General features: G+C 50.0%; 2 protein-coding genes across 2 annotated transcripts in view; both read right to left on the reverse strand.

Annotated features, from left to right (window-relative positions):
• Positions 1-215: 215 nt before the first annotated feature.
• HOXD3 (homeobox D3) lies at positions 216-5,615 on the reverse strand. The gene is made up of 2 exons (XM_023529254.1): positions 4,992-5,615; positions 216-3,188 (listed from the first exon to the last, which is right to left on the reverse strand). The coding sequence occupies exons 1-2, from the start codon at positions 5,530-5,532 to the stop codon at positions 2,431-2,433; spliced, it is 1,299 nt and encodes a 432-aa protein (XP_023385022.1). The 5' UTR covers positions 5,533-5,615; the 3' UTR covers positions 216-2,430.
• A 2,271-nt stretch (positions 5,616-7,886) lies between these two features.
• The window catches only part of HOXD4 (homeobox D4), a 28,936-nt gene continuing 22,617 nt past the window's right edge, over positions 7,887-14,205 (reverse strand). Inside the window, exon 5 of the transcript XR_002779755.1 lies at positions 7,887-9,779. The gene's annotated coding sequence lies outside the window, so the exon portion shown is untranslated. The remainder of the gene's footprint in view (positions 9,780-14,205) is intronic.

Consider the following 14,205-nt stretch of genomic DNA (forward strand, 5'->3'; position numbering starts at 1 on the left):
CCTTGGCGGCTGGGGCTGCCTTGAGAGGGAGCCCCTAACCCCACACTTCTTTGGAGCCTGAGCACGAAAGGAAGCTGATTTCAGACGGGCTAGACACCGTTTAAAGTCTAATCCATGAAACCCTAAGCCGCAGATGACACTGGGGGCCTTGCAGACACCCGCAGACTCAGCAGATACTCCTGTGGTAACACACATAGCTGGAAAACGCCTGGAGACATGATGCATTATGTATTTTTATTATTACTTATGGTAGGAAGAGAAGATGAAGGAAAACCGGGCTGAATCTAAACAGCCTGACAATTCATCTATTTAATATTTAGCCAGTTAAGAAAGGTTGTTATCCCTGCAAGGCAGCAAGCTCTTCTTTGATTTCCCTAAAAGTTTTAAAAATAATTTCTTACAATTAGAAATTCTGCCTATGGATGCAAATTTCATAGAAAACAATTTAAGCCTTGAAAGTGGGTAAAATATCCCTTACGTTGAAGTCATTTATTCTGTCGATACACTTCTACAACATGTATACTTTAAACCTGCTCCGATAAGGTGAAATTTAGCAAAAGGACAACCCCCTCCCACCCCTAATCTAACATGCCATTTTAAAAACAGCACAAAGGAACAAGGAAACTAAATATTATTTTGAGCCATCATCATTTAGCGAAACACAAACATCCAAATAGAAACAATTGTTGTTCCACCAGAAGATTAGAAGTTAAATTATTTCCACACAATAGGAATTTAACCTTTTGTCACCGGGGATGTAGTAGGAGTTGCATTATTTGTCAAACCAAATAGAGATGCGTGGGCCGACTTTGCTGAAATACAAAGAATTGAACCTTATCTGAAGGCGTTTTCCGAGTGCTTCTTCCCAGAGAAGCGGATGTAAGTTGTCCGCCCTTAGCTAAAGCCACGCTAATATTTATAAAATGGTTATAAATCCTTGGAGACATTTTTTTTTTTGCCAATTTTGTACAAACAAGAGTAAATAAGATGTGTATACTTATGTTCCATTAATGAAACTTTTACTACTTTGCATCATGAGAAACATTTGTATTCTTTAGAAATTCAGGTTTACAGAGGAGAATCCTCTGTAACCACCAACCACTATAAAGGAAAAAGGCATAACAGCACTTCCTAGAGAAAAAGCTTAGGTGCCTGTCTCCAAACGATCGTTTCTTTTTTTGCACCTGAGCTTTTTCATAGCCCAATTCTTCTTATGACTTCTCTTGTGTCTTTTCTGTGATTGTCAGTTTTCTTTCAAAAAATTTTTTATTACTTAATACAGAAATGTGAGCTCTGGCCTCCCCGATGTAAATGCAGTCTTAAAAAGTCCATTTGTGTCTAGAAAGGGCGGCAGGAACAGCAAAGCAGGCACAGCAAAAGCTCTGCCCAAATCATCCCTTCTGGAACATTGCTATGTTTGCATCCTCAGATTTTTACCCCCCTAATGTCAATAGCTGGGATGTAATCAAGTATCTCCAGATTCCAAATAAATGAGAAAATAAATATTTAAAAGGGTCCGTCTATTTGGGCCTAACACAGGAATTGTGGGAAAGATAAAGGCAGTGATCTACTTGCAAAGTGTGCGTGATTAACACAGATACACTTCCGACTGAGAAATTTTTTATTCTAAATATTTGTTCGAATAGTACCAGACAATTTGAAATCAATAAACTGTGTCGAGTGGGAGGGCTGCGCGGTTGAAAAATGAGTAACGGATGTCGTGCCACACCACGGGGCCGCCTGACTCTACCCATGAAGGACAATTTGCGGTCTTAATCCTTTATATCAACTACAAACACCAGCCACGGTTACAACTGTTCAAAACTACTCTCTCAACTAGTTCAGGCCAAGGGGACTAGAGAGGTAAAATGTGGCCCCCGTGGCCTGGGAGCACGTTCCTAAGCTCGGCTGGAGAATCTACAAATATACACATAAATACGTTAAGACGAGGATAAATAATCAGGAAAACGAAATGACTCGCTTCAAATAATAAATACAGATTGTTGAGTCCGATGCAGTCCTTACGGGACGGGAAGGAGCATATAAATTAAGGTCTCCGCAACTAGGCTAAAGGCGGGCCATGCCCAGGGCTCCGGTCCCTCTGCAGGGCGCGCCGCCGATGGATCTCAGACTTACCTTCGGGACACCATTACCAGATTAGAGTCCCTCGGTCCGCAGTTATCTGGCACTGTCAGGTTTACAAAGGAGAATCCTTGCGGCTGATTTATAGCAAATCACCCAAAGGAGGACGCGCCTGGAGGGGAGGCCCAGTCGCCTGCGCCTCGACCGCTGTTGGCCCGAGAGCCGAGACGCAGCGACTGGGCCAGAGCGAGGGAGGGGGTCACCAGCCGCCCCGTGGGCCTTGCCCGCCACCCCCGCCACCAAAGCAAAAGAGGTAATTGCGCCACGAGTTCGGGCCTGTGGCGGCCGCTACAGATGCGTCAGTTTGGGGGCCTCGGGCAGGCGTCCCTGAGACGAGTGGTGGGCCGAGAGATCTGTGTATGTGGGATGAGGGTCGCACGGTCCATGGTGGTGGTTGCCGGGGATCTGCGCGGCGCAACTGTAGTCCACGCTGGCCGAAGACGGATGCGAGAGGTGGCCTAGGTTGAAGACCGGCCCGGACGCGGGAGCCATGGAGTCGACGAAGTTGCCGCCCACATACACTGGGCTGCCCTGCAGGTTGGCGCTGGCGAAGCCGCCACCGTTGCTCGCCATGGGGTGGGGCTCGAACTCCGGCGCCGCGTAGCGCTTCTGCTGTGGCAGGCAGCTGCTGAGAGGCGCCGTGTAGGCGGCCAAGCCGTACATGTTGGGCTGAGATTTGGCGAAAGCGGGAGGCGAGGGCGCATCGTAGGCCAGGCCCGGCACAGGCGGCAGCTGGCCTGAGTAGGCCACGTGGCCGGCGGCGCCGCCGAGCGGCGGGCTGCGCTCCGGGGACTGACCCGCGGGCGAGTGCAAGATGCCCTTGGCCTTTTGGTCCTTCTTGTACTTCATGCGTCGGTTCTGGAACCAGATCTTGATCTGACGCTCAGTGAGGTTCAGCAGGTTGGCCATCTCCACGCGGCGTGGCCGGCACAAGTAGCGGTTGAAGTGGAATTCTTTCTCCAACTCCACAAGCTGTGCACTCGTGTACGCGGTGCGAACCCGCTTAGATGCCGGGCCAGGCGGGCTCTTGTCCTCGCAGCTCTCTCCTGGGCAGGGAGGGAGAGAGAGGGGTCGCTGAGCGGGAGAGGTGGGGGCACCCAGGACTGGAGAGGGGTGCTTCCCTGGCTCCCTCTTCTTCCTCCCTCCTCCCCCCACTTTAATACCGGCTGGAGTGGGGGAGGGGCGTTCGAGGTGAGATTCCGTGGAGGGAACTCACCGGTCTCAGCCCTACCAATCAATCGCACCTGAAACCCTCATCTGCCTTCTGAGGTTGGATTCCCTCTGTCAGACCCCCTCCCCTCCAGCCTAGTCCATCATCCCAGTCCCAAAGGCCGTGGAGGAGTTTAATGGGAGCCTAGCAGCAGCTGGTAAGGCCTCCCCTCTGTCAAAGAAGGGCCAGATTTCTTTGAACACTCCTCCTGGCCTATGCTGAGGAAGCGGGGGAGGGGCAGCCCCAGCCTGCTTTGCTCAGGGCTGGCTCCTGGGTAAAGCACCCAAGAAGTATGGAATGAGGGTGGAGATCTTGGCACCTCACTCCAGTCCAGCTGCACCCAAGGGCTCTACATCCGAACACAGGGAGGTGATAAGTCATAAAAATACTGTCCTGAGTTTTAGGCGATCCAAGGCCAGGCTGGGAGCATTTTGAATATTGCAGTGCTAGGAGCAGCAGCTTCAACGGTGGTTTCCACCACCCTGCCACCTCTCAGCAGCTTGTCCACTCCCTCACTGGGAAGACAAATGGATTTCTCTTGGGAGGGAGGGCTTGTGCCTGCAGCTGGGAAGGAGGGGCAGGAGAAGGAGCTTACAGGCCGGAAGATACTTTCCCCCTAGGAGCAGGAGCCCCAGAGAGAAGCAGGCAAACGAGACCAAATAACAAGTTAGCTACGTCCCAAGCTTCAAACTGGCCCTAAAGATAAACCAAATCAAAGAACATAAGGGCAGAAAATTTCAGGAACCAAGCAGGCAGAGAGAGGCAGCAAGCCTCAGAGTCCTATCCCTGCCCATCATCTTCCACACACCCTGAATGGACCTACAGAAAATTTTCTCAACTCTAGGGTCTCTTTCCAGAGAGAGCAACCCAAAGTTGGTCCTGTTTCAGAGCATATCATCTTACCCTAGGATATGCTCCTCCCCATTATGGATTTCTGGAATGGGGAGAATTGGGCTGGGGTAGGCCAAGTAGAATCTCATTGTAATGCCTTGGAGGCCCTGGTTGGAATCAAGTGCACCATTTTGTAGTTTTATGATCTTGGGCAAGTCATCTATCATCTCTAACAGCTCCTTATCTGTAAAATGGGAATATACCTACTTCAAATACCTATTTATCATATACCTGCTTCAAAGGGTTCTTTGGAAAATTAAATTAGATAATGCTTATAAGGCACTTAGTATGGTTCTTAACACAGGCTCCATAGACTTTAGTTCTTATTGATTTAAGGGAGTGGGGATTCATGTGATATGGACTACATAACCACCTGGGCTTGGGGATCATACCTGTCTTCAGGTTTTGAAGAGCTATTGGATGGGAAAATGAGCTGAGTTATACCCAGCAGCCCAGGAAAGAAGATATTAGGTCAGTATAAGGGAAAGCTGTCTATTAATAACTATGAGACTTTTCCAGCAATGGCACCAACAGCCTGGAATGGAAGTGAGCCCCCTGTCACTATAAGAATATGACCCATAATTAGGGACACTAAAAGAAGGGACATTTCTGCATCAATAGTAGTTTAGAAATATGGCTTCCAAGGTTGCATTTACAGCCCTGAGTCTCTTGGTTCTTGGGTGAGCTAGCTTCTTGGGGTCAGTCTAGAGGGGACTTAGCCCAGGAGTAAGCCCCCTCAAAAAGCTACCTGCAGTGGCACAGCTGCTCTTCTGCTTGGAGTTCTGTCGGGACTCTTTCATCCAGGGGAAGATCTGCTTGCTGATGGTAGCTGAGGAGCCAGAAACATTAGGCCCACCTTTAGTTTTCTTGGCAGGCATTCCACCTCCAGGATTGGTGGGTGAGGATGGGGGCAGGGTTGGTGGTGGAGGAGGGGGCTGTGATGGCTGTTGCTCTGAGTTCAGACCAGGAGGCTGGCTGCCACCACCCCCACCCTGGCCGTTCCCAGTGCCAGGCCGCATGCAGCTGCCATTGAGTTCAGCCCCCTTGTGGGCTGGTGCTCGCAGAGGTGCAGAGCTCTGGATGGAGCAGGCAGAACCGGGGTAATCAGTGTCCAGGGAGTTGGCAGCAGCAGGGGGTGGATAAGGCTGATGGGGGGCACTGTAGCCATAAGTATCAGTGGCTTTGCTGTAGCCATAGCCTCCAAATAGTCCTGGGTTTTCATAGTAAGCAGCCTTCTGCATCGTGCACTCAGGAAGCTCCAGGGCCTGCTGACCCTGCTCAAATAACATTGACCACCACTGTCTCCTTCACCGTCACCTCTAGTGTCTGCCAAATCCTAAGACAGCTGGGGCAGCCCCAGGCTTCAGGTGACCTGCAGAGAAGAAAAGTGAGAGGCCCCAGTGGGACTGTCATTGGCAAGACCAATCAATATAGAAGGACTAGCTCAGGCTCTTCGCTTCTCACCCACTTCATAGTGGGGGATTTTATGAAGTTCAACTTCACTGAACCCTTGGAAAAGTCAAAAAGAATTTCTCACAAACATAAGAAAAGACCTTGCCTTCTCTTTAGCTTAACTCCATCCAAGGGAAGGGGCTAATTTTTTTTCCCAGATACAATTTTTGTTCTTCAAGATTGTCAATTTAGTCTTTGAAACTGCATGGAAAAGCACTTATGGCCTTATACATTTCTGATTCTCCCATTTCACTTTGAGCTCCTTGCAGGCAGGGATTATGTCTTATTTTCTATATATTCCTAATATCTAGACCAGTGCCCCACGTGTAGTTAGTGTGATAAATGCTTGTTGAATGAGTGAATGCATCAATCAATCATGGGGTCATCTCAGGGTTTTGATGGACAAAGAAAGCCCTATAACATATCCAGAACAGCCACACCTCTCGGAAAAAGTATCTCTCCCACCTGGTTTCAAAATCACAGCATCTTTCATGGAGACCCAGATATCCACTTTCCAGTGACAGAATGAGAATCAGCTCAGTTAGCTCTGTGGATCAGCACTGTGAAATCCACTACGAGATAAAAACCAAGAAGACTTAAAGACCCCAGACTTATTTTGAGGCTAGAAAAATGTTTCTTCTTTTTCATGTACATTTTTCTAGACTCTTTACATTGTTCTCTACTACTTTTAAAATGTTACCACTGAAAATGAGTGAAGAGATTTAGAATCTGAAATGTATGGAACATGAGTGAATGGTGGATGCTTTATAACTTTATCATTTTTATCCTGCATCTATTGTAGGGATATTATTATTGATCTCTACTCCGGATCATCCATTCCACCACCACCTTCACCCGACGCTCAACCAGTGAGAGAACCTCTCTTGGTATGATGAATGGACTCAGAATTAGAAGGGGGGGGCGGGAAACTAAGAAAAATTATACCCCCTTTGTGTCCTCTGACTCTTGATGGGGGTTTCTCTTCTCACCCACCTGCCCCTTCTCCTGAAAGAAGTTAAAATATAACTAATACCATTCAACTACTTTTGTCTGCTTGATAAAGAAAACTCAGCTCCCTGGTTTTAATTCTTGATCTCATCTTTCAGGAAACTTTCCTATCCCAAAATGTCTTGATTTCCATCATGGTCATCATGATGGACCACATTATCGATATGACTTACGCGGCCTAATAGATTTAATCACTAATGCCAAAACTATTCATCCAGTCACTCATTTCCCCTCCATTTTCCCCAAGAAGCCTAACCCAATTTTAAAAAGTTATTCATACTAGCCTTTGTTTAGTAGTATTGTTGCCCATTTTTGTTTTAAAATGTAAGTGAATATGCCATTTATCTTGATTAGAGACAGGCCCTTCTCAATGGGATAAAAGAATACTAGGATGTTAGGTTTCAGGAATTGTTTCTGTTATTGTTCTTGAATGTGTGCAGTTAGGAAGCTACCCAACAAAGCTGGTCTTAATCTTTCTTTCAATTCCTTTTCTGTATCATTCTCTGACTATTAAAAGTTACTGAGTATCAAACGGACAGCCACTTCTTCATACTGTGACTAACATTTGTATGTCTGTGTCCCCATGCAAAAACACCAGATACTCTGGGTTTGATTAAGTGTCTGGACTTTTCTGGGATTCTGCTTCAGTCTTAAACCTTGGGCCCACTAGATGTCAAAATGGTCACATTTGACACTCAGACCACCAGAACTTGCTGCTGCTTCTGTCATTCCACTTAAAACTGTGAAAGCAAAACATCCCCCTCTTGCCTCCCAGGTTGACCAAGTTTATCTTGATAGGTGGACCAGTCATATTAAAACAGCGTCTTTAGGAACTGACCAGGTCTTTGAAACAGATGGCTTTACATATACATTTGTTCTTATGACATATTCACAGAAAAGGCCCTGTGTATGGACCTCTAAAGAGCATACACTGGGCAGCTTTATGAGTAACCACAGAGTCTGTTCTCCCGCCTGTTTTCATTGTATTAAGGACTTTCAAGGCCCCCTCAATGATGATCCGCCACCAATATCCATTTCCCCAGAAGCCAGGGCAGCAGCCCTCTCCTAAATGGGAAAAGCTTTGCAGCACCCCTCCACACACACACAGACACACACACACATGCACACACAGAGTACCCTAAAGAAGCCACCTCTCGAACTGAGAATATTGATACAAAACTCGTTTTTTAAAAATGCTTATTTCTTTCCAGAAATCCCTACTCTTTGTGAACTCTGCTTGAACCTAAAAAGCAGGAATGGGTCATAAATCACTTGGACAATGGTCAACTGTTCAGTGGCTCATCTTTTCGATCACCCCCTCTCTTTCTTTAAGGCTTTCTTTTCTCGCCCTTTGGTACCTCTGCTCATTTGGGCTCTGAGACCCAAATGCCTTGGGGTGAAGACTAGCCCCTTTGGGGGAGGGGCGGTCTTCGAAGTCCTCAGCTGCCCTTTCCTCTCACTCCTCCTCCCCTCTAGTCCCCAGCCAGGGCAACCTCCCCAGAACCCTGCCGGCGCCATCCCCGACCCCTCCTGAGGAAGGGGCGCCAAACGAAGGTCTGGCTCATCCTTTCTCGAGGTCCCAGTTAGTTGCCCAACTTAGCTCGGAGGCCCAACCGCAGGCACGGAATGCAAACTGTCCCCAGCCGGAAGGAAAGAGGCCTTTGAGTGACCACCGCCCGCTCCTCAGGCCCCGCTGGCCCGCCACACCCTCCGCAACGGCCAAATCCAGATACTTGCTCACTGCACTTAATTCTGCCCGGGATCAATACCTAATATGATACCGAATAAATAAAAGGCGCTCGCAGCGGCCAGGGGACGGGGTTATTAAGCAGCTGGAGCTCTCACGGTGCATATCAATGCACCTGTCATTGTGGTTTGTAACAAAATTTATGACTGCGAGCACCGCGGCAGTAAACGCTTCAGTAAGGAATGAAAAGAAAAACACTTCCCCAGGCCCGGCACTTTTCAGAAGTGGAAAACAGGCTCCGCGTAGGAGGAAGCGCAGCGAAAGAATGCACTGCTCCGCACTTTCCCCGGGCCCGCGCCCCTGGCGCAAGGGGATTATATAAAGTAGCAGAGTGCCCGCCTGTTGGAGCAGCTCTGCTCGGCGGCTGGACTCGGGACCGGACGCGCGCAGCCTTGCCAGGGTCGAAGACCTGATGCCTGCCGAGGTCTAGGGACGCCAGGAAGCTCGCCGGACGCGAGGAGGCTGGCCCGGCGCTAGTCAGTCCACCGTGGCCGTGGAAAGGCCGAGGGGCTTGGGGAGGGAGGGGGCGGCTGTGCCTGGCTGTGACTAGCGCTGCAGTGGTCATAAATCACGGATGGGTAGAGTCAGTCCGTGCAAGTTGAAAGAGGAGAGCGAGGCGATGGTGTGCTGGTTGCTTCTGCTAGTCTCAATTTTTTAAAAGGTTCGAGTTGGCCTCGGCTCCTCTCCCTGTTTTGCCTAAAGCAGGGCCTTGGAAGCCTACAGATCTCTTTCTGGCAGACACGACTCTTGCTAGGCATCCCGTTAATTCATCGGAACCGAGCAATGATTCTTCCCTCCTTGCTGGCTTTGCTACTTGGGGATTTCGGAACCACTCCTTTTCAGGTTTGCTCCGAAGGGGATATATTTACCGAAGAGCTGGGCAGCTTTCTGCCCAAGTTCTCCCGGATCTCTCAGCCTGAGCCTCTTCTGCCCCATGGGAAGCCCTGGATGCGCCTTCTAAATCACTCTTATTTAGCCCAGATAAGTCAGTATGTCGTAATACACCCTGCATTTAAGGCACTGCGCTCACCCCATTAAAGCACCATAAATTTGAAGGCCGATGATCAGTTATCATGTAACCAGCGGCGGCAGTTCACACTGAGGTGATCCACTTCAAAGCCACCCTTTGTTTTATGTCTTGATGTATGAATCCTGAGATGGCTACCTTGAGTTGCAGGACTGATGGAAATGTAGTGGAAATTATTTTTTAAAATCACAGCACTCACCACAATTGTGTGTATGAGTGTATATATGTGTGTTATCTTGAATTTTTCGAAAATTCTTTTTGTAGGCTCTTCGGGTTCCTTTTGATATTCTGTTCAGACGGATCTGGAACAAAATGGAAAACTCTCAGTGGCAGCCGGTTCTTTCGTACAAACACTTAAATGTCCAGAGGCTTTATCCCCTTTAAGGGTGTCATAATCAACAAGACTATTGTAAAATGTGCCTGCAGCCATTCAGGGTGCCTTCTCTCATGCAAAGGAGACTCAGTTGGCTCCTGGGGAGCAAGTAGCCTTTAACAACAAAATCCTTGGCTGGATGGGGGTAGGGAGAGCCCAGATGTCAGGGAAGGGGCACACACACCCTCGGTAAGCCAGGTGGGTCAGAAGTCCAGGGAAACCAGTTCCTCTCTTCCTGCTCCAACCAATCTCTAAATTCTCCAGGTGCCCCATCCCTCAGGCCAAGGCCAACCTTTTAAGAGCAGAAGAGAGAGACTGTGCAGAATTGGGGCAGGAGGGAGGCTGCAGCATAGCACCAGAAAAAGGAGGGTGAATATGTAGAAGGGCCTGGGTGAGTCTCAGTCAACGGCTGCACCAGGCAGCCCCGGTGAAAAGTGAACTAGGCACTGTTTTTCCGTTTGTATATTATGTGTCAATTGTTTCCCTGAGTTTTACTCCAGTAAGTACCCACCACACTCTTGTCCTTGGCTGCCCACACCTAGATAGGAATCAGAATACAAACCACCTAAGAAACAAACATCCCTTCCACCTCACCCAAAAACAGACCGAGCTGCCCACCACTGCCGGTGCTCAGCGGTGGCCCGCCCGGGTCAGGTGAAAGGAGAGACACAATCCCCCCTCTTGCATCTGCCCTGTGCAATTTGTCGACTCAGTAGTTTGAAAACACTAAACCGCGCTGGGAAAGCCCCACACAAAGCGTTCTGGGCCCTTTTAAAGACCAGAGCGCGCAGCCATAAGCCTTTGAAGTGACCTCTGGCTCAAGCGGCAATAACTCACCCTTAATGAACACCCAACGGAAGCGTCTCCGAGAGATCCCGGCCCGGTAGAGCTCCTAACATTACGCCTGGACTTCAACTTCCCAGCCGACCTGGACCTAGAGGAGTCCACTCGGATAGGCCGGCCCCAAGGTCTTCGCGATGGAGGCGCGGTGTACCCGGGCCCACAGACCCAACCGGCGAATCCCGAAGCCGCTTTATATGGTACATTCACGTGGGCGGACGTCAACTTTCGCCGCATATTTGTTATTTATTATTATTGTTATTGTTATTGTTATTTGTAAAGAAGGGGGTTCTTTAAAAGTAGAAACTTCCTCTCAGAAGAAGGGCTAAATTGGGAGACCACCCAGGGCCACGATCCCCAATCTCCCGACGCAGGTAGCTAGATTTTGTTTTCCCTGCCGGCCGCGGAGGAACAGGGTAAGTTCGCATCTGGGTGTTCCGGGATGCGCCGTGCGCTCTAGGCGCAGGAGAGTTGGGAAAAGGGAAAGAAAAGAGAATCCTAAATGGCCAAAGGTGGGCAGCCTAGAACCCCCCCCCTGCCCCCGTCCCTGCCGCCTTCTCTTGTACCCCCTCCCCAGCCCACCCACCATCTAGCACGGGCCAACTTCAGCCTCCTGCTTGTCCAGAATCGCGGGTTTAACCCGGCTGGCTCTGGGCCACAAGCTCAAGTACCCTTTCTACAACCAGGGACTGGGGGAGCAGGAGGGAGCCCCGTCTGTCAACGAGGGGCTGGTCCTGGGCAGACCCGGCCCTATACCCCATCCTTCACCAATACCCGGGAAAAGTCTTTAGGATGGGGAGCCCTGGTGCAGATTATTGAAAATTTCGGAGAAGTTATAAGTGAGTGCTCCATGGGGCCAAATGAAATGCTGCTCACAGTAATTGGATTCAGCTGACTAAGTTGGCAGGCGCGCAGCTCCAAGGCAGCCAGCGAAGAAAAATGTCCAGCGACTTTAAGTTCTGATAAAGCCAAGCACAGGCGATTGACAAAACAACTTTACTGTTCTTTTTTGATGGCAACGCCCCTGGAAGTTGGTCTCTCTTCCACTGGTGCCCAGTCCAAACCTAGGCTAAGGGAGTGCTTCTTGCTTTCTGGGTTCATTCCCCACAGAGGCCCAGTCAGACCTGGCCCTGTGGCTTTCCCAGGGGCTTGGAGCCTGTTCACTCAGACTCATGGAACTGCTTATTCAGGCTTTAGCCCCAGAAAGACCCGGGATGGGCTGTCCTGTCCTCCCCCAGCCAGAAGCTACAGGACATAGTAAACAAAAGGATGGATGAGATGCAGAAGTCAACACATGTTTTAGCTTTCATTCCGGGTTCTTTGGGGAGAAGGACCCAGAAGCCCCAAACCTTTTCTCCAACACTATCCCAGTCAAAACCCTAGATTAGTGAAGGAAGTGTGGAGGAGCCTCCCAAACTCTTGTGGGTAATTGGGGATTCTCTTGAATTTGGGGAGAGAATCTCGAGTAGCACTTTAACCTTCCTAGAAAAAAAAAATTAAGCCAACAGCAAGAGATGAAGGCGTACATGGAGCTAGCTCCCAGAACAATGCAGGGAGCTGGCTGGCCACAGAATTTATTTTAAATACGTATAAATCAACCTGTCTGTGCCCAGCCCCATAGCCTAAGACATGGAATTAATATGATGCTTCATCTTACTTTGGCAGTGTCAGTGTAAAAAAAGTTTCTTTTTATTCATTTTATTTTAAGCCCTTTCTCACAACTGCACATTTACCCCAAAATATTTCCTCCAGCCCCCAACTCCCTCACTGACCCTCTCCTCAAACTGCCACCTTCCTTTCCCCTACCCCATACCACCGGCCACCCTCCAAGCCTGGCAAGGTAGTGTGTCCTCCTAACCTTTGAGTAGGCGGGGAGCATTCCCACAAAGCACGACTTGTTACAATTAATCACCGTCCTCGATGTATGTATATGTAGAAGTGTATCTAGGTCTACGCGGGCTGCCTCACCAATTGGCAATAATCAAGATCACAGATTACACAAAATAAATCATATTTAGTATCCCGCTCAGGGCAACAAGCAGCCCCATGCCCAAAGATTTCCATTTCGTCATGCAATTGCTTACCTGGATCCCAATTTATCATAAACCTGGTGTCCTCGGCCTCAGAGTGGGCGCCAGTGGGGGGCAGAGCTAGCCTTCCCCCTTTGTCTGCAGACAACACTGTCCCAACCCTGGTCTTGTGCGCTCGCAGATGCAACCATATACCCGAGCACACGGAATTCCCGGTAGAACGGAACAAGGCTGAGGTTCAACTACCAATAAACGCAGGAGGAATGAGTTCGTAGTCCCCGAGATGGCTTCGCCTGTGCTGCGTGCCTGTCGGTCCACCCGCCCGCCTGTGGGCTCCCAGGCCCAGAGCGGCGGCCACCCGAGCCCCCACCCACTCCTGGGTTCCTGCCCAGCCCTCCCAGGTCCCCCAGAGCTCGAGATTTGTTGTGCTTTCGGAATGTGGTCCTTTCTGGATTTGGAGAGAGCCCCGGAAACACCCTCATAGTCGAGAAATACAGACGCTGCCTTCAAATGCAAGCATATTTGTTCACGTGACCCCGAGGGAAGATTGTACTGATTGAGGCTGAAACTTTCACACCATCGAGCCCCAGAGAGCAGCCAGGCCTAGGGGCTGGGAGGAGGGGCAGGAGGCATGGGATCCGTTCACCTTCCCAGGGACAGACATGGGTAGTTTTAGAAATAAAGAAAAACCCCATCTCGCTGCTGGGGACTGACCCAGCCCCAGCCTGCCGGCCATCAGTGGATTGGGGATGCTGACAGTCTCTCCCCCAATGACCTCTGACCCTGGCTTGGCCTTCCACCAGACTGGTTCCAGGACTGGAAATTTTAGAAGCTGCCTGTCTTGGAGGCGTCTCTGAAGGAAGCTGTGGATCATCAGAGGCTCAGGGTTCCCTTAGCTCCCTGGCTGTGCCCAGTTCCCTGCATCCACAGAAACCCAGGAAGGCTCCTCCTAGGCGGACCCACTAATCTCTCCCTTCCCAGACGAGGCGATTACGCTGTAGAACAGCGCAGACTCCCTCCCTAAAGTGGAAGCCTGCAGCTCACAAACCAGGCTGGTCACCCCGGGAAACTCCACCACCACCACATCACCACTGCTTGGGGCCTTGGCTCGTTCCGTCGATGCGGCAGACAAGCCGCCACTTTTGAGAGCAAAAACAGGCGCATAAGCAGCTGGCCAGGACCGGGAGATCTCCCCTCTCTGCATCTTGTTCACTCCATCCGGGTCCTGAGCGGCCTGGCGCAGCCGAGTTGCGGAACCGCTGTTTGCCTTGACCTGTGCACCTCCGGATCTGAGAAGGGCCCGCGGATCCCGCAGGCCTGGCAATAACCAGGCTGTGCCTTCCCGCTTCCTGCGGCATCTCCAAGAAGGCAAGGGGGTCTGCGGGATCAGTCCTGGCCGGGCTTATCTGGGACACGAGGGAGCTTCTGTTTTATAAATATTAAACCAGTCCAGGTTCCCAGCACTCTCCTGAGTGGTCGGGTGAA

Source organism: Pteropus vampyrus, unplaced genomic scaffold (genome assembly GCF_000151845.1).
Source record: "Pteropus vampyrus isolate Shadow unplaced genomic scaffold, Pvam_2.0 Scaffold2, whole genome shotgun sequence".
NCBI classification, from domain to species: Eukaryota; Metazoa; Chordata; class Mammalia; order Chiroptera; family Pteropodidae; genus Pteropus; species Pteropus vampyrus.

Coding starts and splice junctions, on each gene's coding strand:
- HOXD3 (XM_023529254.1), bottom strand. CDS start 5,532: ATGTTATTTGAGCAGGGTCAGCAGGCCCTGGAGCTTCCTGAGTGCACG. Junction 3,189..4,991: donor GAGCAGCTGTGCCACTGCAG/GTAGCTTTTTGA, acceptor CTCCCTGCCCAG/GAGAGAGCTGCGAGGACAAG.